At 36.7% G+C, this 23,910-nt stretch overlaps 1 protein-coding gene across 1 annotated transcript; it reads left to right on the top strand.

The window, feature by feature from the left end:
- Positions 1-894: 894 nt before the first annotated feature.
- KIF27 (kinesin family member 27) lies at positions 895-21,740 on the top strand (the record flags this gene model as incomplete). The annotated part of the gene is made up of 17 exons (XM_084305717.1): positions 895-1,213; positions 3,084-3,284; positions 4,092-5,047; positions 7,539-7,682; positions 9,989-10,195; positions 10,872-11,032; positions 11,425-11,558; positions 12,130-12,285; positions 13,373-13,578; positions 13,949-14,146; positions 14,497-14,610; positions 15,667-15,843; positions 16,529-16,744; positions 17,800-18,006; positions 18,805-19,003; positions 19,485-19,649; positions 21,277-21,740. Exons 1-17 carry the CDS (start codon positions 904-906, stop codon positions 21,738-21,740), a joined length of 4,215 nt encoding a protein of 1,404 aa, XP_084161843.1. The 5' UTR covers positions 895-903.
- Positions 21,741-23,910: the final 2,170 nt, after the last annotated feature.

Raw genomic sequence — 23,910 nt, 5'->3', positions numbered from 1 at the left:
AGGAAGTTCAGCAAACTTTCCTTTGCATGGCAAAGCCTGTGTGAATAAGAATCAGCAAAAGCAGAAGATGTGTTTGGGATCTGGCAGCATTTGATACCCATAGAGGCTTTTGAGTGTTTCTGATAGACATTTGTAAAGAAATACTATTTGATGCTTCTTATTGTGCTTCAGAATTAATACATGGGGGGCAGTATAAGGAACTATGGTTGCTGAAATATATAACTAATAAAAAATAGTTACATATGGGCATAAACAGACGGATTAAAATCAGAGGAATGCTTTGTGTGTAGTAATCACGAATATTTAAAATCATACCTACCATGTAAGCAACACGACAGCTTTCTGTGCTTCTGAAATTATAAATGCTTGGCCCTTGTAAGCCAAGTATTTATGATGGCTTTAAAGCACGTGTGTGTGTACAGGTATAAATTCAGGATAAAAAGGTTTTGTTTGAATAATTTCTGTTGCCTATGCATCAGTACTGTAGCAGTGAGAAAATAAGGTTCATTGTAAGTATATGCTTTATCAACAGTTCATTAACAAGATCTTACAATATTGTTGCTTCATATGGCAGTATAATGTCCAAACAGAAAGTCTGACCACTTTCAGACCAAAGGTTAAGTCTGCTAGCTTAGAAGGTAATAGAAGCAAAATTAGTTTATGCACTGGTTTAACAGTTGTTAATATATCTGCTTTTTTATCACAGTTACTTTCCAGGGTGTAATGATGCTTATGTATTCTTTGGGAAACTCTTCAACATTCTATTTCAGCAGGGAGTTAATTCTTTATTATTTAACTCAGAAAACATTTTTTCTTAGGTGCAGAAAATTGCAAATGAGGTGAACAGAGGAATTGTAACAGATGTTGTAATGACTTCATGAATACTGAGTGGGGAGCACAGAGATGGAGGCCGGCATGGAGGAGATCCCGGTTAAAGTTGCAATAAGGGTCAGACCTCTGCTTTCCAAGGAAGTACTTCATAACCACCAAGTATGCGTGAGATTAGTCCCAAATACACAGCAAATAATCATTGGGAAAGACCGTGTCTTCACTTTTGATTTTGTATTTGGCAAAAACTCAACCCAAGAAGAAGTTTATACAGTTTGCATTAAACCTCTTCTAGTGTCTTTGACTGAGGGATATAATGCTACGGTATTTGCATACGGACAGACAGGTTCTGGGAAGACTTACACCATTGGAGGTGGTCACATTGGTATGTTGTAAAAAGTCTTTTTTTGTGTGTGTGTGAACAATGTAGTTCTGCAAATTAAGTATTTAATACATAACAGATGATGCTTGAGAATTTTTAAGAGATAATGAAAAAATGTATAGCAAAAAAATATATATATATTCCAAAGTTTATGTGATGGTTGTGTTCTAAACACAAATTCTGTGTCCATTAGGCTATACCAGAAGTATGAGAGAAAAAAAAAAATTAAAAAAATTAAAGTGCTCTTTCCCATTCTCTATTCTAACAGGCAACTTACACTACTTTCTGAAACACAGTGCTTTAGAAATTTTTGCTACATTTATCCTACTTAGAAAGTATCTGCTTTAGGTAATTGTATTAAGCAAACTCACTCTTAGACTTTTTTCAGAGACTGGAAAGAGATTTCATGTATAAATTTCATGGAATAGAATCATAGAATGGTTTGGGTTGGAAGGGACCTTAAAGATCACCCAGTTGCAACCCCCTGCCACGGGCAAAGATGTCACCCACTAGACCAGGTTGCCCAGGGCCCCATCCAGCCTGGCCTTGAACACCCCCAGGGATGGGGCATCCACAGCTTCTTTGGGCAACCTGTGCCAGGGCCTCACCACCCTCTGCATAAAGAATTTCTTCTGAATATCTAGTCCAAATCAACCCTCTTTTAGTTGGAAAGCCATTACTCCTTGTCCTATCATTACACCACCTGACAAAGAGTCCCGCCAGAGTCCCTCCCCAGCTTTCCTGTAGGCCCCCTTTAGGTACTGTCAGGCTGCTCTAAGGTCTCCCCAGAGCCTTCTCTTCTCCAGGCTGCACAACTCCAACTCCCTCAGCCTGTCTTCATAAGAGAGGTGCTCCAGCTCTCTAAGCATCCCTGTGGCCCTCCTGGACTCTCTCTAATACTTCCACATCCTTGTGCTGGGTGACCCAGAGCTGAAGGCAGTGCTCCAGGTGGGGTCTCACGAGAGCAGAGCAGAGGGGAACAATCGCTTCCCTCACCCTGCTGGCTATGCTGCTTTTGATGCAGCCCAGGATGTGGTTGGCTTTCTGGGCTGGAAGCACACATTGCTGGCTCAGGTTGAGATTCTCATCAACCAACACCCCCAGGGCCTTCTCCTCAAGGCTGCTCTCAATCTGTTTTCTGTCCAGACTGTAGTTGTGCTTGGAACTGTTCCAGCACAAGTGCAGAACCTTGCATGTTGGCCTTGTTGAACTTTATGTTGAACTTCAAATTTTGCTTTTTTAAAGGCAGATATCTGAAACTCTACTATTCGACTTACTTGGTATTTCCAAGTCAGTATTTCTCAAACACCTGAGACTGGAAACTACTTTTTTTCTGTATTAGTTTGCAGAAGAATTCTGCAGCTTCTGCATGTATACGATTTTGCTTTCTGACTTTCTCTGGAATCCTGTATCACCAGCTCTGGTTATCTTCCCTTCCATATCGAGAAGTAACAATTTGTTTGTGTGTTGTGCTGAATAAGAGAGAAGAAGTGGAGTAGCAGGAATTAGAAGACTATCTGGATTTTTCTTGGTCCTTGATTACGTATTCATTCTTTCTGCATAAAGGATTTGAAGTTTTGTCATTAATTCATTAGCAAGTTCAAAATATTTTTTTCTTCTAGCATGATTTTTTACAAATTTAATTTTCTTTTAGTCTCATACCTGCAGAAAGTAGTAAAGTTCTGTATCATTTCCATGCATTTCTGATCAACAGAAAAGCAAATATTTACATGAAAACCTGGGAAAACTGAGCTCTTCCTATTCCTTATTATATTGAGTGATAAACCTTGCAGACTTCTCTTTAGTTTCAGTCTATGTAATTTGTGTGACAGAATGACTGCAAGTGTCTGTGACATATGTGTTTATATTTTAGCATCAGTTTCAGAGGATGAAAAAGGCATAATCCCACGGGCTATTCAGGAGTTATTTCAGCATATTTCTGAAAACCATAACATTGATTTCCGTGTGAAAGTATCTTATATAGAGGTTTACAAGGAAGAACTTCGAGATTTATTGGAGTTGGAGACCTCTGTGAAAGATTTACATATCCGAGAAGATGAAAAGGGAAATACAGGTAGGATTCCAGCTCTAGAACTTTGTGCATTTGATTTCTGTTGTGTGCACAAATTATTATTTCCATCTCTTGAAAAGAGGGCTTATCGATGACTAATACTAGAAGAAGTCACGTTTTAAAAATATAAATTCAGTTTAGCTGATCTGAAGCAGCCTTCATTTTACATTCCTATGAACAATATCAATGTTCCTCCAGAAGCAGCATCAGGTGGTAAGATAGTACTTTTACTGCTTCTGCAAATTCAGCATAGAAACAATTGTGCATGATTATTCAGTTGAATGAATGCTTTAAGATTAAGCCTTTGCTTCTCACTTCAAAGTTATATTTGTTAAGCTACTTATACTGTAAATATCTGCTTCCATTCCACTAAGAACTATGTTCTTAACATAGGCTGGGAGTCACTTTTACTACAAAATTTCAAAATTTCTGTCTTTTTTTTTTTTTAACTGACAAAGTAAGCTTTGAGCTAGGTTTGCTCATACTTTTTTCTAGATAGCACTAGGTTGCAAATTGCATAAGACGATGTGTAAACACCTAAGTCTGTGTATTCTGTTTAGGATATTGTTTCAAATGCTGTGACAAAATATGCCCATATATTACATCTCTGCAGGTTTCAGATGTGCTGTACTTCATGCTTTCCACATACTGTTTTATTTTATTTAGCTATGTGCTACAACCTTATAATAATGCAGTCTTGTATGCTTCTGTGATTTGTGTTTATAGATTGACTATTCATAATTGCAGTAAACTTTTACTGAAAAGTTTAAAATTAATTTAATTATTCTGATTTTCTTTTGGTGTTTGAAGTGATTGTTGGTGCTAAGGAATTCCAAGTAGAAAGTGCAGATGAAGTGATGAGCCTGTTGGAAAGTGGCAATGCAGCTCGTCACACAGGCACAACACAAATGAATGAACACTCTAGTCGATCACATGCCATTTTTACTATCAGTATTTGTCAGAAACAATCTGCAGAGTCTCAAAAAAATAGTGATCCACAGGATTCATCTTGGAAATCAGTCCAGATGATTGCTTCAAAGTTCCATTTTGTGGATTTGGCAGGATCAGAGAGGGTGACAAAGACTGGAAATACCGGTGAACGATTCAAAGAATCAATTCAAATCAATAGTGGTTTGTTGGCCTTGGGAAATGTCATCAGTGCTCTTGGAGACCCAAAAAGGAAAAGCGTACATATTCCATACAGGGATGCTAAAATCACTCGCATTCTGAAAGACTCCCTAGGAGGAAACGCCAAGACTGTCATGATAACATGTATAAGTCCATCCTCATCAGACTTTGATGAATCTTTAAATTCGCTCAAATATGCAAACAGAGCCAAAAACATTAGAAATAAACCAGTTGTAAACTACAACCCTGATCAAGACCGGATTGATGAAATGGAACTTGAAATCAGATTGCTCCGAGAAGCTTTGCAGAACCAACAAGTTGGTAATCAGTGTTCACATGACTTAAATCAAGAAAGAACCCGAATCAGTTTGCTAGAAGAACAGCTCACCCGGCTTCAAGTTCAGTGCTTCAGCTACAGAAACTGTTTAGATGAAGCCTTCCCATTCCTGGTTGATTTGAATGATGATGTTAGCTTAAAAAGAAGTCATCGGGACAGGTTGCAGAGTTGGATCAACATGGTACAGGAAGTAATGAAGGAAGCTCTCACCGTGCAGCAAATTGACACTGGAACTGGCACCATGCAAGAGCCCCATCATATCACAATTCTTCAGCTGAGGAGAGAACTAAAGAAATGCCAGGTATTTCATTATAAGTTGATTGTTTAGGTACCTATGAACAAATCAGGAAAGCTAATGTGTCTGTCTTGTAGGAGGAGGAGATATAAAATTCTAACTTGTTGGAACTCTAAAATCAACCTATGTTCAGTTTTCACACTGAATTCTGGTAAGCCTGTAGATTGTTACCTCGCAATTGCATACACAAATTCTGGCTTTTCTTGGTTCTCATCATCCTACATTACAGCTACATTATTTATTCTTCATTTTTTTTCTCTGGCTTATTGTACAGCTCTGCTTCCCAGGTTCAAAACAGTGTAAGAGCTGGGTTTAAACTGAAAGATACCCAGGTAAGCATGCCATCCACAGCTAGGAGGAGATGGTTAGGGAGATGCTAAAATAAACAGGGCAATAAAGGCTCTTGAGCAGCTCTTAAGAGTTGTATTTACTTGAAAGATATAGGTAAGCTAGTTGTACAGAAGTATCTGTCTTTAGAATGGTAAGACAGTGTGTGTCTATACTTTGCATTTGGCTCCTAAAGGTTTTCTGGAAGGCCAACTACATTTGGAAGTAACCTTCAGTCGCGATTGGATCACTTACCCAGAAAAACATCTGAAAAAAAAACCACATTATAATTTCTTTAATCTTTAGGCTCTTATTTGAGATGAAAAATGAGGAGGGCCATCCTTATTTTTTTGTTTGAGAAGTGTATTAATATTATGATTGATGCTGAGATTTTGCAGCCACATCTCACAGCACACTGAAGAAAGTAATTGGATTTAAATACCCACTTTGTAAGGTAGTGTTGGTTATGGGTACATTATTTCCTTTGGGAGAAAGAAACTTGTCAAAACAAAATCAATAGATGAGAAACAGAAGTAAAGAAACAACTGGTGGAAACCACACATAACCACTTCTGAAGGGAGCAGCTGATTCCCCAGAGGGCCATGCTGCCATAACCACAGGGACCTTGACAGCCTAGAAAGGTGGGCTGACAAGAACCTCATGAAGTTCAGCAAGGGAAAGTTCAGAGTCCTGCACCTGAAGAGGAACAACTCCAGGCACTAGTGCATGCCGGGGGCCACCCTGCTGGAAAGCAGCCCTGCAGAAAAGGATCTGGGAGTCCTGGTGGACACCAAGTTGAACATGAGTCAGCCATGTGCCCTTCCTACTAAGAAGGCTAGTGGTTTTGTTGGCTGCACTAGGCAAAGTATCACTAACAGGTCAACAGATGTGATCCTTCTGCTCAGTGACGCCACACCTGGAGTAGTGTGTCCAGTTGCAGTTGCAAACTGTATTTTGTGGTGCGTTATACACAGCATAGCCAGCCAGTCAAAAGAGGTGATTCTCCCACCATATTTAGCATTGATGTGGCCTCATCTTGAGTATTGTGTGCTCAGGGGCTCCACAATGTAAGAAGGATGTTAAGATAATTGAAAGTGTGCAGAGGAAGGCAACAAAGCTGGTAGAAGGGCTGGAAGGCAGGTCCTATGAGGAGAGACTGAGAACACTTGTGTTGTCCAGTCTGAAGAATAGGAGGCCAAGAGGCGACCTCATGGCTCTCAGCAACTTCCTGAGGAGGGAAGGTGCTGGTCTCTGCTGCTGGTAACTGAGGGAAGAATGCATGGGAATGGCACAAAGCTGTGGGGGATGTCCAGTTCATGCTGGACATCAGGGAAAATTTCTGTACCATGAGGATGGTCAGACACTGGAACCGGCTTCCTAGCGAGCTGTTCGGTGCCCCATGCCTGTCAGTATTCAGGAGGCATTTGGGCACTGCCTGCAACAACATGCTGTAACTTTAGGTTAGTCCTGAAGTGGTCAGCCAGTTGGACTTGATGATCTTTGTAGGTTCTTTCCAACTTTTCTACTCCATTCTACTTTATTCTGTTCAGTTCTGGGTTCCCCCATGCAAGAGATTCAGGGACATACTGGAAAAAGTCCAGCAGAGGGCCACAAAGATGCTTAAGGGACTGGAGCACCTCTCCAATGAGGAAAGGCTGAGAGAGATGGGACTGTTCAGTTTGTAGAAGAGGAGGCTCAGTGGGGGATTTTAGCAATGTCTTACAAATACCTGAAGGGAAGGTGCAGTGAACATGCAGCCAGGACAAAAGGCAGTGGGCATATACTGGAACACAAGAGCTTCTATCCAAACATATGGAAGCATTTCTGTACTGTGTGGTGGCTGTGGCTGTGCACTGGAACAAGTTGCCCAAAGAGGTTGTGGAGTCATCCTCTGAGACCTGCAAAAGCCACCTGGACATGGTCCTGGGCAACCTGCTCAAGGTGGCCTTGCTTGAGCTGGAGGTTAAACCAGGTGACCTTCAGAGGTCCTTTCCAGCCTCAGCTGTTCTGTGATTCCATGATGGGAGAATTTGCCATATATACATCACAACTTTGCAGTTCCAATCACATCTTTTAACAACAAATAAATATGTGTATGTATTTAATTTTCCAACTTCAAGAATAACAATGCCTGCTTTTCCACTGGCTGAATTTTCCTTTTATTATCTAGCAGGCTCTAGCTATGGATGAAGAAGTATTCAGCCAGAAGGATCATGAATTGAAGATATTGCAGAATCAGATAAAGACATTAATACAGGAAAATGAAGAGCAACTGGAATCTTTAAAGAAGGCTGAAGAAACACATAGATTACAGGTATTTTTCCTCTGGCATACATTACATATATCTATATCAAACCATCCATCCACTGTAGGAATGTACTCATTATTTCAAAACAGATCCTTCAGAATTTTTTTGGATGTAAACACCTACCAGTCTTACAAGCACCTTGTTTGAATTAGAGCTGTATTCCCTAATGAGCTGAGATCATCTAGTGGGTGAATCACAATACTGTGATTCCTGAAGTTTGTGTATCAGCATAACTGTGCCACAGCCTTCCTGTACAATATTAAGTGATTCATTCACCCTCTCTTTGAGCTTCCTGCCTTCCTCCAGATCTGTATTGTTGCTAAGTTGTTTCAGGACGATTCATGATTTAGGACTTGAAAGGCTTTTAAAGATTGTTTAGAATCTCAAAAAGACCATAAAGTTCCTACAGAATGCTTTAATTGAAAGGCTATATAGAAACATGCGTTGTTATATCTTTATTCAGTGTGAGAGTAAAGTATTGTTGCCTTTTGGCTTTTTAAGACAGAATTTCATCCTAGTATTCTGAGAGTTTACTATTACAAGAAACTGAGTGACACAGTGGAAACACCGCTTGCCTCCTTCCCTCTCTAGATCTTGTATGTGCTAATGAAATTGTAATGGGTAGTAAGTGAATAGCATTTCAAGATCCAGGAGACCATATATAGGATAGTTGATAGATCTGACTTTATAGGATGATAGATCTGACTTTTTTTAAAGGGAACAGCATAAACATGGCTAGTTAGTACTCTTCTCCTTATTCTCCTTTTTCTCCTTTTTCTCCTTCTTCCTCTTCTTTGCTGATGGCTTGGGGAGAGTCAATGAATGAAAGGTAAGTGTACTAGTCACCATCTTTTCCTTCCCTCTGTAACTTTTTTTCTGTTCTGTCATCTCTGGATAGGCTTTTTTTGTGTGTTTTCCTTTTTTAACCCATACTGCATATTGTCAGCTTATTAGACTGAAACAATCCATGCTTAAAATATGCATAGATGCTTATATACAATTATGCTTATAATTGTATCCTATGGAGGATACAAGGCAGATGTTATGAACAGAAACAGTTGTACTGTAGGCAAAAGATCACAGCTCTCACTTTTACTTAAAAACAGAAAAATCAGTATAATAATTAAATCAAATGCTTGTGTCAAATGGTTTAAAGGTGTATGCACAGGAAAGTGTCATTTCAATGATACATGATAGAATAAGAACTGTAAAAGTAGCATGTAAATGTTTGTACACATGTATTTTATGTAACAGGTTATGCACTATGGGGTTGTATGTACAAGGGCTTAAGGGACAGAGTCTTATAGGGATTAAAAAAAAAAAAGTTGCAAGGTGGAGTTGCCCATTACTTCTTCCACAATCATAAAATGTATGGTATTCACATATATATTCTTTTTCCTGTGACACAGAAATATTATGTATTGTATTCCAACAAAATGTCAATTTGTGGGGCATTGTCTATATATGGGGAAAGGACTTGCAGTCTAAGAAGATGAGAAAAAAAAGAATAAATAAAAAATATATGATTCAAAGTAGGAGAATGCATACTTTAGTTAACTATCTCTAGCTGTTATTCAAATTTCCTGTTGGTAGGCAAGATTTTAGATGTATTCTGAAAGGAACAGAGAAGACTGAAAATCGTATGGTCTTGGCCTTATGGATAAATCAGTTCAGTGAAGATATGTAATTTTGAACAGTGCACAGAGATTGCTCTAGGAAAGGCAAGTAAATTCTTCAAGCTAGCATTACCGACAAATTTAAGGCTGGGTAGAAAATAAAGTAATGGTTGATACAAGGGATCCTGGGGTCACGTACAATGTTATTATGTTAATTAATAAAAATAATCTTTCAAGTTGGACCGCTCAAAGAGGAAGAGGAAGCCTACATGTATGTATGTTTCATTATTTAAACTCAGACCATGTGCTTCATTTGAACATTTTTCTTGAATTACCATTTTATTTATCCATGAACACACAAATAAGGCAAGCAGGGGCTGATAAATATGTTATCTACTTCTCACTAGATGTCTAAATCTAGCTGACATAATTTATATAGGACAGGTCCTTTAGACACAAAAATGTCTCAAAAAAATTATTGGAGTTTGGGGAGAGGTAAGATTCTACCTGTCATGCCAGAGAATTTTCAGTTTGTTGCAGAATTTGCCTGTGCACTGCAGAAGAATTTAGAGTTAGTGAATGATATACAAGAAGACTGACCTTTATAATGAATTTAGAAAGGTATGATGCAGACCTGATGATCAGCAACGGTTGTGGTTTTTTTTGTTTTGTTTTGTTTTGTTTTTTGAATATGAGAATGAAAAAATGGTGGAACAGCAAATCCTTATTGATCAACTAAAAGAAAAATTAGAGAAGTTTATGGTTGTGAAAACTTCGGACTTCTCAAGTGCTTGTGGAGATGGGCCTGCTGTTACGGCGTCTGCAAGAAGGCCATACAGTGTCCCACTCACAAAGAGTCTGCTACACTCCCTTTACCCATCTTCAGGGACAGAGACCCGAAAGGTAAGGTCTACCTAAGCATTACATTTTTTTTAACAGTTATTGTTCAATAATTATATTTGGTGTGACAAATTATGGTGACCTATTGTCAGCTGCTGCTTAGCTTTGAAGCATTTTAGCATTGAAGACTGAAAAAGTACTTTCTAATGTCTTGTGACACATGCTATGTCACAATTGTCCAAAATGTATGGGCTTACATTTTGAATCACAGAATGGCTGGAGTTTGAAGGGACCTTTAAAAATCATCTAGTCGAACTCTGCCATGGACAGAGACACCTTTCACTAGATCAGGTTGCTCAAAGCCCCATACAAATTGACTTAAAACACAGAATTTATCACAGTCATAAAGCTGTAGTCTTTTGTGATCTTTTTGTGCAATGTTTAACAGTTCAGATAGGAAGCATTACCAAAATGAATGATTATTCTGTACTGATACACTGAACATTTTGGGTAATAAGTTGGTAACAGTACCTTCTTTTGCACTTGGGACAAGTGTTCTAAGCGGAACCTTTTCTTGCAAAACCTTCTGGTACACAGGTACTCAGAAATATTATTTAAAACACCTGCAATTTTGCATACAAGGTCAGGTAGTTAAAGACTTTTAAACTGAAATACTATTGGAATATCAATAAAGAATTACTAAACTATTACAAGTGGTTTTTTGGGTGCTTTTTGGCAGGTGTATACCAGTCCCCCTGCTTTTTCCCTGGCTCGGATGATGGCAGGATTCCGTGCTCGTAGCCAGATGATACTGAGCTACATAGAAGATCAAGATGAAGTCCTTCACTGCCACCTCTCTGATCAGAGTGATGAAGAGAAAGAAAATACGGACAGTAAAAAGTAATTTAAGTATTTTTTTTTCTCATTTAAGTAATTTTTTTCTTTAATTTTTGTTACAGATAAATATACAGCAAATATAATATTACTGCCTAACCCTAGTGTAATGTGAGGCCATTTGTGATACTACTTAAAATAAATTTGCAGGACCAACTAGGCATATTATGAAATTAGTTTAAAAAACACATTTTTTTGATGCGATAAAGATTGCATGATCCTTGTTTTGGGGACATCATCCAACAAGATCGAGCAAGGGAAGAAGAAGGTGCAAATGCTTATGTAAGCTTTCTCAGTTTGGCACTCTTCTTTTTAATATCATGTACTTTATATAAAGTTAAAAGAAAAAAAAAATCCCTTTGTGTTTAGAATGTATCATGTTTTCCATTCTTCCTTAGGCATTCAATAAACCAAACATGGACACGAAAACAGGTTTCTCTGTGCTTTCCCTTTGAGCAAAGTGACATGAAATGTCAAGTTGACAAGTCCAGCTCATGTGACAAATCTGTGCTACAGACTGATACAGCCACAGGTAAAATGGAAGTCATGAGAGTAACTTGTGTTAGATATAATATTAGAATATGCAATAATGTCTTTATCGCATGTAATTATTTTTCTCATCAAAATGTCTTTATTTGCTACAAATACTTTTTTCATTATAGCTCAACATAAATTTATTTTTAAATTATTTTTCTTTTCCCTTTTCTGAAATTGACATCAGTGACCTTAATGTTTAAGTACTACTTATTAGCGAGAAAGCACTTGACATACAAATCTAGTACTAGTTCAAGAAAAGGAAACATGCTATTATTTCATCAGAGATGCACTGAAAATGCTTAAATAATATTTTTTTTCTCTCTCAGGTTAGCATTCATTAGCATTCTTGAAATGCTAATGCATGCTATCATTTCCGTATTTAGAGGGCAGGGAAAAGACTCTTTGCAATACTCTCTCCTTTTGGCTCTTTCACTTCATTTGTAAGAATTCTATACATACTATATTTCAGATCACTGTCTTTTGGATAAAGAGTGTATTCCTTTTATTCCTTTTTTATTCCTTTTTTTTTTTTTTTTTGTCTCCACATTGCTTTGTTTTCTTTCAAGGTGAAGAAATTGACTGCCTCCAGAAAAGTCATGTTTTTAACATGCAGAAGTTAAAGAATTCAGAGTTGAGACTCACTGAGGCCAAGCAAAAAATGAGAGAACTTGCACTTAACATCAAAATGAAAGAAGAACTTATTAAGGAATTAGTAAGAACAGGTAAGTGACGGAAAAATTGAAATGAAGACATTCAGAAATAAGCAAGAAAAAAGACACAAAACTTCTGAAGTCCTGCATGTCTTAGTTTTTGGGTAATTTTCTTATGCGGGAATACTTCTCGTAACTTACAGTTTCATAACTTCTATGAATTACTTGCTATGACTGCATTGAAGGCTGCAAATTTTTATTGTGTCCTACTCAGCTGTGATCTACAGATTTGTTTGTTAAATATTTTTTTGCGTTTTGTAGCTTATTGTGTTTATCCACCTATAGTGTAATTTTTCATGTATGCTTAGTGCAACTGATCTCTTCATGGACATGTGTTTGTCACCCAGTGTCTGGGATAGGAGAGAAGATACAACACTGTGCTGGGAATGCTTGCATTCCCATCATAGCAGTAGAGAAGCAGGAGTCAGAAGTGGATGAGGGAAAAGGTCAGTGTCCCTGTTAGCCTATATAATTACACATCTGTCCTCATATATATATATGCTTGCCAGAAACTTATCATTATGATGACCCTAAAGATCTGTCCTTACCTGTTTCAATCACACTCTTCTACTGTGTACATATTCTCCTGAGGCAGTCTTTTGGCATTGAGAAACATTGTGCACCCCCAGTAACAGTACTTACGGAATTCCAAACAGAGCAAATCAGATTGCCCGAACAGGGCAAATCAGTAGAAACACAATTGAGAGGTTTTTTTGCTGATTACCAAGTTGAAAGCTGAGAAATATGTACCATATTCTTCTGGGAAAAAAAAAAAAAAAAAAAAAAAAAAAACATAATAATACAGGCAAGCTATTTTGCCAAGGGCTGCAGTAAGCAGAAAATTTTCACTTGATGTGGCACTCAAGTGTTACTTTCTTTGGTGACATCAGATGATTTATGAAGAGTTCAGATTTAAGATTCCTTCATTTATCTATATTTGAGTGTTATAAGGGAGCTGTTTGTTTAGGTTTGGAAAATGTCTCAGAAATTTTTGGTTTAATCAGGATGAAGTAAGTAACGATTCAATTACAGGTTTAAGTAATACATTGCAAATTATTATCTTGCTGTTTTAAAACTATTTGGATATGATGTCTTTAAGGTAAGGATGCAGAGTCTGTAAGCAGGCAATATTCCTTGAAGATAACTAAACTGGAGCAAGAATCTGAGCAGGCCAAAATGGAACTGGCCGAAACACAAAAACAGCTTCAGGAGCTGGAGAATAAGGAGCTGAGAGACGTTCCTGAGAAAGCCAAGTTACAAAAAGAGTTCCGGAAGAAGATGGATGCAGCTAAGCTGAAAGTGCAGGTATTTCCAATATGACCATTAGGATTTGCAAATTCCTGTCTCAGCATCACCTTTGAAATCTGTACACTCTGCTTGTGAAACTCTCACCAGCTTCACACAATTGAAGCTAGTTGGATTGAAGTAGCCAATGAGAACCTTCACACAGTTATACCCACTACTATTTAACAAATAAGTAGTTAGATAGTTCTGTCTTTGATGATTTTACGAAGGCTCAGAGACCTTAGAAATAATGTGTGATTGTTGTGGTAAAATTTAGTAAGTCTTGCTCACTGTCATAACTCACTGAAATAGAGAATTAACCTGTAACCTGAGTCATGTTTTAGTTTTAAGTTTTCCTGTTGTTAAGCTGAAATTTTCCATGAACATTCAGGCCTTACAGAAGAAGAAGCAAGACACTAAGAATCTGGCTTCTCTATCTAACCAAAGTGAAAAACGAGCAATAGAACTTGAGCAGAATGTGGCTCAGATGAAGCATCAGCAGACCCAGCTAGAGAAAAGACTGCGTGAGGAGAGTGAAAAAAAGAAGCAACTAGAAGCAGAGATTCAGCGGGACCAGCTACAAATTAAAGTAGGATTCTTTCTGTTTCCTTATGACAAAGAATAGGATCAACCAGTTTTACCTTTGTTTTCCCAAAGACAATGTACTATACTACCAGATTTTGTCATTTTAAGTAATTGCTTACTTGACACTGAAGAAATTGTGTATAAGTATTTTCACAGAAATCTTCATTCTTCCTTTCTCTTCAGCTATTTTTTTAAATGTTATTATGTGATGTCTAGCCCTTAGTTGCAATTTTGCATGTAAATTAGTTCAATATGTCTGATTTTATGATTGTGTAGATTCTGTCATTAAATGTGTTTGAAAAACACACTGATTGAGGCGGAAGGAGAGTTTTGTTTGTTTGTTTTTGTTTATAGGAACTTCAGCTTAAGATGGAACAGCAACAGAAGATTCTTAAACTTAAAGACAGAGAGATTGCTGCATTTAAAAAGAAGAAAAATAACTCGGTGGGAACTTTACAGAAATCAGAGGTAGCTAATCTATTCCAAATCTGTGTGGACACTGAAAAAAAAGGTGTCTTTATTCACCCCTTGTCACCTTTGTAAAGCGTTTGGAAGAAGAGTATTCCATCCTCCCCTGTTTTTATTTTTAATTATTATTTTTTTGCTGTAGCAAAAACTGAGACAAGTCAAGAAGCTCTTTTACTGTTTTTGAATGAACGAAAGGAGAGGGCTGTAATGTCTTTGTTTTTTCTATGACTTGTCAAAGGTAGTAATTCAGATAGCTGGAAATTCAACAAGTTTGGTTGTCTGGTAGGTTTGAAGGTGATTCTGATGAGCTCTGTTATAAATGTTGCATGGTTTGTTTGTTTATTTATTTTCTCATCTGACAAATATGACAGAGGGCTATGGTTTTGGTTGTTCATAACAGTGTTAGAATAGTAGGTTTCCTGTGCAGCAGTGCTACCTGCATGATTTCAGAACTGGACATTGGAACATCAGAGTTTCATGAGTTAGCCAAAGTCTTTAGAGGTGAAAATAAATTTAAAAAATGAAATAAAAGCAACTTTTTAGCAATACCAGCAATATGCCCACTGATAAACCATTGTTTCAGAAGAGACTTATAATAGACTCTGCTAGCAGGATCAGAACTCCCATTTTTTCTTTCTTTCAGCATCACAGTTTCTCATCATTGTGTTTTTCCACAAATCTTGATCTTGGGCAAGAATAATGCAATGAGGATGGGCTAGCTGATTTCTTGTGGTACCTTTCAAACTTAGTTGTTGTCATTCTATATCTGACATCTATTTATATAACTGTTTTTAGGAAAATAATACATTTCCTTAAAAGCATCTGATAAAATTGTTTGCATAAGATGTAGTAATATAACATTGCTGAGCCTCTCCTTAAGTCAGTCCTATTTCTGTATTATCCTGAATCAGGATTCTGTTGAAGAATTAATGTTAAGAATAGAAATGTTGATTTCTCACGTTTTATCAGTTACTCTAAAAGAGGAAAAACATAGTCATAAAATTCTGACCCTAATAGTCCTTGTTAATGCTCTCTGGATCTCTGTTTAAATTGTAGAAATTAGAAGAGCAAAAGAAATGGCTGGATGAAGAAATGGAAAGAATTCTTCAACAGCACCAACAGTTAGCAGAACTAGAAGAAGATTTAAAGAAAAGAGAAGCCATTGTAGCTAAAAAAGAAGCACTACTGCAAGAGAAAAGCCACCTAGAAATCAAGAAACTGAGATCTAGCCAGGTGATTTAAGAAAGAAAAAAAAAGAAAGAAAGAAAGAAAGAAAGAAAGAAAGAAAGAAACTCAACACAATTGTAGAGCTGACTGAAAAGACTATGGGAGGAGGGCAGCCAGATAACAGAAGAGGTTTAAGCCATGCAACTTGTATCTCTAGCGCTGCCATTACATTATTGTGTGGCTTGATCAAATCAACATTTTAGACACGAATAATACAATGTAATAACCTTTATTTACATGACACCTCGAAATTCTAACAACAAAACAAAATCTGACTTCCAAAGTTCTGTTATTGCAGCACATTAAATAACGATATCTAAAAAATTGCTCAATGCTTGCAAACTAGAGAACATGGCAGAGAAACATTCTGTATTGTTTACTTTGGCTACTGAGAAACAGAAATTGAAATGTCATTGTCACCGTAATGACTAACTCATGTAACATATGTAGAAAACTGCACATTGCTTTTCTTTGTTTTCTTTCATCTTTTGATTAAATAGTAAATTTTATGGTAGCTGTCTGCTTAGCCTAAATGGCGTCCCTTTACAAAAAGTAGACAGGTCTTCCACTTTAGGATGCGACAGTCTCATGTACATGTTTATGGGGAAGGAGTTTTATACTTACAGTTTCTTTCTTTCTCTCATTCTTCCTCTTATTTCTTTCTCTCCCTCTTTTTTTTTTTTTTTTAAAGGCTTTAAACAAAGATAGTATGAAATTGTCTACTCGCTTAAGTATGCTGGACCAGGAATTGTGTGATAAAGGTATGCAGCTTCAGGACAGCACTACTGAAGATAAGACAGACATTCTGGACAAAATTCAGGTTCTTCAGAAGGAAAGGGATCAGCTACTCAGAAGAAGAAATAGTGTGGATGAGAAACTGAAAGAGGGTAAAGTGTTGTCAGCTGAAGTAAGTAACTATCTCTGAGATACATAAAAGTTTTAGGCAATGTTGTGTAATAAAGTATTCCAATCATGACCTAAAATGTCTCCCAGTATTAGATAGTCTAGAATCAAGGAACTGAGGTTGGGTGTTTTTGTTAACAGCCGACAGTAAAATACTGCTATAATAGAACTACTTACATAACAGTAAACAACATTTACTTTCAGAGGGACTTACTTTAGCTAGAGTCTGGACAAATGTCGCTGGCCTAACAATTATATTATTAGAAATAATGAAACAGGATGTACATCAATTTATCTTAGGCAGCTATTTTCATATCAGGACATAGAACAAGGTAAAGTACTCTAATAGTGATATCCCTTGATTTTTTTTCATAGGCTTTTGTGAAAGACCAAATAGCCTCCATATAGTTACAATGAAAATAAGCCAAATAGCCTCCATATAGTTACAATGAAAATAAGCCATATTGTGAATGTTACACACTTGAATTGATCAGTATAATTAAGTTGAAGATTGAATAGATTGATATAAAATACACAGATTTGTTTTAGGTCTTGAGAAGCAGCAGTTTGGGCCTATTACTGAGCTGATAGCATGCCAGAAAGAATCCTATTTGCTTCACTCCACAGAATCTTCTGCAATACTTCAGGGCATTAATTTCTGCCACCTTCCTGCACAGATAATGGTCACCAAACTGCTCACAGATCTCATCGATTCATTAATCGCTAATTAGAAAAATAGTTCAACTGAAAAAGTAATAGAAGTCGTCAAATTGTGGGGAGGGGAAAATGAAGGAAGAATAGAACTTAGGCTTTTGTGGTGATGAACCATTTGTTTGAACTCTGATCTGTGGAAGGGATATCAGGACATTTCCTGCTTGCTCCAAACAGGTTCTAGATTTGTACTCTTCCTCTTATTTTTCCCATTCCATTCTCTGTACTACTACTAGTTAGTCTTGCTCTTAAATTTAGATTCACCTTTGAGAATGAAGTTAATGTCTTATGCACACAAAGATTTGTTTTGTACTTTTTTTACAATCTCACTCCTGTGTTTCTGTGTAGGAAGAACATGTCCTTTTCCAGCTGGAAGAAGGAATTGAAGCCCTGGAGGCTGCTATTGATTACAAGAATGAAAGTATTCAGAGTCGCCAGTACTTGCTTAGATCCTCTTCACAGATCCTTTCACAGAGTGAGGATAATGTAATAGGAAAACTAGTTTCCTTGTCTGCTGATGAGCTCAGAGCTATCCTCTTCAAATACTTTAACAAGGTTTGCTTTGGCTAATGATCAATATTTTATCCTATTACCTGTTATTGTGCTAAATAATTAAATGAAATAGTGTCAAGAAGTAAAGTCAATTTAATCCACTTTCATTGAAAGCCTGCTTAGGTTACTCACATCTGTTGTTAACTTGGATATTTTCCATCTTGACATCAACATAAAAAAGGATGCTTTTATATTACTTGTTTGTATCTTGTTTTGGTGTCATTAGCTTAAAAGGTGTTGCAAATCTGGAAATTTCCTTGCTCCTTTTCACTGCTTTATGCTGCTAACTTCTCAAGTAGCAACATATTTAAACAGTGGTGTCATATTGAAATTCTTCCCACCTGCAGTCTTTATTAACCTCAGGATAGTATTTCTTTTTTCCAAATCCATTATAAAATCTTTCTGCAAATAAGCGCTTACCACCATATACTGAAGAATCATAATGACACCTGGAAACATAAAAAAGAAATGCATTAGGACTTGGTGTCTCTCTTTGCCCATGGGTGAACCTTGGGTGATTTTGTGTACAAGTTGTCTGTGGTACACAAATTGGAAGTTTTCCAGAAACAGGAAAAAAACTCTTGTATCAGTTTAAGTTCTGCACAGGGCATTAGAAAATCCACTAGTCCATGTGATCAAAATATACAGAGCTCAATTCTGAAGTGTGAACTCATGTCAGCAGGCAAATCTGTTTCCAGTATAAGCTTATAGAGACAATTGCTTTTGTATCCATTCATCTATTAAGCAGAACTGTAAAAGTATTTGTTGAAATGGTTTGATAGAAGTGTATTTCTTTCTTAGATTGTTGGCCTGCGAGAGTCTGAACGTAAATTACAACTGCAGACTGAAGAACAGGAAATGAAGGTCATAGACCAGGAAAATATAATACGTGAATTGGAATCTGCACTTGAGCACATCAAGTTGCAGTGTGACAGGCAGCTGACGCTACAACACAGAGAACATGAGAAAAAACTACAGTTGATACTGCATCATTTCAAGGGTGCTTGTTTGTTTTCAAAGGGGAATTGTGCAGCAGATACTATCTTTAGTCACTGTTGAGAAATACTGTGTTTCATATGAAAGAAAAAAGAATATATGAGGTACAAAGATAACATTTTGGCTGTTACTAATTCTGATGTCGTGTAGGATGCTGATGAACAGACACAAGGTGCTTGTATAAAAGAAAAAAGCTGACCATTTTTAAAAAACTGTCAGAATTGTCATATTTTTATATTCAATTTGTTGACATTGGAAAGGTGAAAGATACCAATCACATTGACCTTTATCCTCTAAATGCTCCTATTAAAATGGAGAATTGTGGTTGGCATGGGCTTTTTGATCCTCTGTCATACTAGTTTAAATGTACACACTGAAAGCAGAGTGTCAGCAAAATACAGGACATTCTCTAGCTGGGCATCTTGACTTTGGCACAGAGAAGTGAAGTGAAGATTTGGTTCTCATACTAGTTTTACTTGCCCTAGAACAAGATGGTGAAGGTATTGCAGAAACCTTGAAAGAGTATGAAGTAAAAGTCCAGCAACTGGAAAAAGACTTATTTTTTTATAAGAAAACCAGCAGAGAGCTGAAGAAGAAATTGAAGGGCTTTTTTGGAGAGTCACCCCATCAACTAATGGCACCTACTAAATGTAAGTACATTATCTTAAAATGCTTTTGTGTTTGTCAGTAGATCATTTGAGGGGTAGCAAACAGACAAAAGTATATCAGATAGACATAAAAATCATATTTTTACTGAACTAACTCTTATCCAGGAAGGTACTACATCTCCCCACACTTGCAAAGGAGAGACAACATCAGTTTGTAATTGAGGCAGTGGTATAACACTGTTCTAAATTCATGTTTGGTTTTCTGTGGATTCGAGCATAATTTGAGAAGCTACAGTCTCACACTGTTGTGGTTGAGAAAACGGTATTTTATTATCTGAAAGACTCTGAATGGCATTATAATTAACAAATGTGTAATATGCTATGCTTTTAGATGCCAGTATTTTAAACAATTAACTTGATTTTGCTGCCAGCACTTGATTTCATAGAAGTTATTTATTGGAAGATTGTCAATGAGGAGGTCCATACTTCCAGTTAACTAAAATCATTCTTTATTAAGGTTAAAAGACCTAGATATTTGTAGTAAGAAGATAAGCTTCCTAATGTGATCTATGCTTTGACCAAAAAAAAACAAAAAAAAAAGGACCAACAAACAACTATTAAAAGTTTTTGATTGTTCCATGTCCTACTAACCTAGTAACCACAACTCAAACTTAAAATGAAGTAGTTCTAGTGTAGGATCAAAAATGGTTTAATCATTGTCATTATCTTGGTTGTCTTACACCTCACACTGCCACCACCAACACTTCACGTGCACAGTGGAGCCTTCTTGGCCCCGTGTTTTGTCTTAAGGCTCAGCGTGACTCATTCTTCCTCTTAACTGATGGTTCAATTTTGTCACACTTGAGGTAGTGCCATGTCTTTGTAACACGTACATGCTGGTCACATATGCATCTGTTACTACCAGAGTGAATTGAGGTTTAGCTCTCCAGGCAGGATAATAAGCCTAGAGGTTCATTACTCGAAAGTATGCTGTGAAGGTGTGAACACGAATATTCCACAGGCTGGACTGTAAATGAGCATGGGGAGGATTATTCTGTGTCTAATACACAAAGAAGCATGTAGTCCAGGACATGTTTTGCTGTGAGGAAACAGCCAAACTGTAGCGAAGTGTAGAAAGGTGAATGTCCCTGTGAATTTCTAACTTTTTCAAATACATATGTTTGTAACGTTTGTAAGAAGTGCTCTGTATTTTTGTACAATTACCTTTAGTTATCTTTCCTCTGAATATATTTTTGGGCGTAATACAATGTAATAAAAAAGTGATGAGCTTTAAAAATAACAAAAATCCCTGTGTACATTAAAGTCACATTCAAAGAATATGTTTTGTGTGTTCTGCTAATGAAATTGCAGACTACTTTTGAAAATACGAATAATTTCATATTTTACTGTCATGGTTCAGTTGTTTTAAGATTGCCTAAACTGCAAGTTAGAATGGTGAAGCTTGTATTACAAGCACAGAGCCAGCGGAAACTAAATCCCTCTGATGTTTTTGTAGATGATAAACTTTTTAACAGAAAAAAGTGAGATTACTGTAAATTTTTACCACTTTCATACTACAAGTTACTCATGCTGTAAAACCATACCAACTTACTAATGTTTCTTGATATAACTTTTAGCTGTGTATTTCCTGATAAAAAAATCATTTTAGGTAACAGTGCTGGTGACAGGGCATCCAGTCAAGATGAATCACAAGCTGCTTCTGAGGAATTCAAGCTAACACATAACCTGGAAACCAACTGTCAAGCAGGAAAAATAAAGGAAGCAGACAGAACAAATATTCTAAGGTCACGGCAGAATTCATACAAGCTTGGAGAAGATATATCAGAATTTGGATGCAACAAAGAGTGTTTGTCAAGCACTAGTGATGACAAAATAGGAAGAGATGAAGCTCAGCCTTCAAAATCTCATTCTCAGCTACCTTCTGTCACCCACAGAAGAGAGACCATAACACAATTTCAAGGAGTAACCTCTGTAAAATTATCTCGCAGAGAGCTACGTCATATCCCTCCCTCAGAATTATCTTTGAGACGCTCAAGCCTTGGTGCAGGTGTCAGTTTTATTGCTCCAGACTCCATTGAAATGGACAAAAGGTCTAGCATCACTAAGACATAGTTACTCTTCATTGAATTTTAATAGCTGTTGGTACTGAAGGTACTGTGTTAGATTTCTTTGTTGATGGTCTTGTTAAGTAGCAGCCATGGATGAACGACTTAATCCCCTTTAGTTCTTCTGGTCACGATCAAATCATTAGGTGCTTGTGATGTTCACACAGTTTGAGTGAATCTGAGATGGATTGTAATTAATTCAGTATCTATGGACATATCATTCAGAGACCTTTTAACATTGAAGAAGTAATTTATATTGTTCACTTGTTTTTATTTCACTAACTTAAAATATTTTTCAAAAATTGCACTGTGAAGTGCACTGTACCTGTGTAATTTAGGTTTCCTGAAAGAACATTTTGCTTCATTTCATTGGGTTAGAAACAATAACAAACTACATAATTTATTTCACTATATAGCTAGAAAATACAGTTTCCAGAGTCTTACCTGGTATTGATAATGACTGACCTCTGACTTCTTTTTTCTAAATACTTCATACATTTTATACTAGCCTTGCTTGAGATTAAAATAGCCTAAAAATCAATTTGTTATTGAAAAGGAACATGAAAGTACTTTAAAAAATATCACATCTAATTACTTTGTGTCCTATTGCATGACCTAGAAGTATTTTGTTTCTCCACCAAAAAAAAAAAAAAATCAAAATAATTGTTATGGTCTGGTTGTGAAATTAAGGGAACTGCTTATTTCACTTGAAGGTTTTGTTTGTTGGGGCTTTAAAAAAATTGCACTTTGGGAATATCAAAGCGTGTTGTTTGTTTCTGTACCATTACTGTAGAAACAAACAAACAAAACAAAACAAACAAAACAGAGGATCAAATTCAGCATTTTCTAGGTAAGCTAGATGGGCAAATACAGTATTTTCTTTGTACTAATTACTCATGTCTTTTTTTAGAAGATAGATAATTCTTTTGAATTCCCAATCTGCAAGGGCTACATGTATCCTTTGATTTACTTTTGTTGGTAATCAGTTCAGGATGAAAAGCAAACCTTTTTTGTAAGAGTACAGTACTCGCTGAGAAGCATACACTTAATAGCTGCACAAACTTGAATGCAGAGAGCAGAATGTCCGCACTTAAATGGATTTAACTTTTATCCATAACTCTCTCCAATATATAAAAAAAGGCACTTTTGAAAGTAAGGTTAGTTTTACGTTAGCGGTGGACTACAAGTGGGCATATTTGAAAGTGTTGTTGTGGATTATTAGATGTACTTAGCAAAGGGATTTTTACTCTGCTGTCATCTGGGCAAGTAGTGTATAACATGTGTGGCTGTAGATATGAAAGGACTGCATTTTTCCTTGCTGCAAGCACAGAATAAATTTGTCCACATCATGAAGCGGCTGTTACAACATGATAAAATGGGCCTATTGTCTTGTGGCACATTTACAATTTTTCTGAGTAGATTGCAAAATACTATATTCTAAACGGTTAGGTAAACCATACTTAATTATTCTATGTTGTTCATCTCAATTGTGAGATAAGAATCGTCATCTTTTTGTTGGATTATTTCTACATTCATGGAAGTAACAAGTCTTGCTAATGTTAAGTTTATTATTAGTGTCTATATTATTCACTCCATGTTTGTTGTCAAAGAGCAATAAACAAACAAGTAAATACAGTTTAAAATGTGCACTTATTTACTATTCTTTATGAGGTGAAAGAATTGCCGAAGGAATTTCTTCTTCGGATGATACTGTGTATTATCAAATACCTGACACTACTCTACAACTAAGTATGAATTCCTCTTGAGGTCTGCATAAATGAAAATTCTGTTCTTTATGGATGAAAAATAAGCAAGAGGTAATGTAGGAAACATACAACTCAGTTGGTAGTAGATGTCTGCTGATGCTCCGCAGGTTTCTGCAGCTGTGACGCTACAGATTAAGTAGTCATTCAAACATGCCATATGTATCCATTTCCAGACATAAGTACAATGTCCTGTAGCACTACAGGAGGTAAATACATTGGATACATTTGTGATCTTTGAGAACTGGATGAATTGTTGACCATGAATAGGAGCTAGCAATTTCAATACACAAACAGAACAATGTGACAGAGAGGACAGCAAGGCAATCATACGGGGAAGAGGGAAGAAGAAAAAAGAAAAAGAAAGAAAGAAAAACGGGGAAGAAAAAAAAAGAACATCCCTCTCCCCCTCCT

Source organism: Netta rufina (genome assembly GCF_964035555.1).
Source record: "Netta rufina genome assembly, chromosome: Z".
NCBI classification, from domain to species: Eukaryota; Metazoa; Chordata; class Aves; order Anseriformes; family Anatidae; genus Netta; species Netta rufina.
The sequence above is the reverse complement of the archived record's forward strand: the minus strand, read 5'-3'. Positions and strand labels throughout refer to the sequence as shown.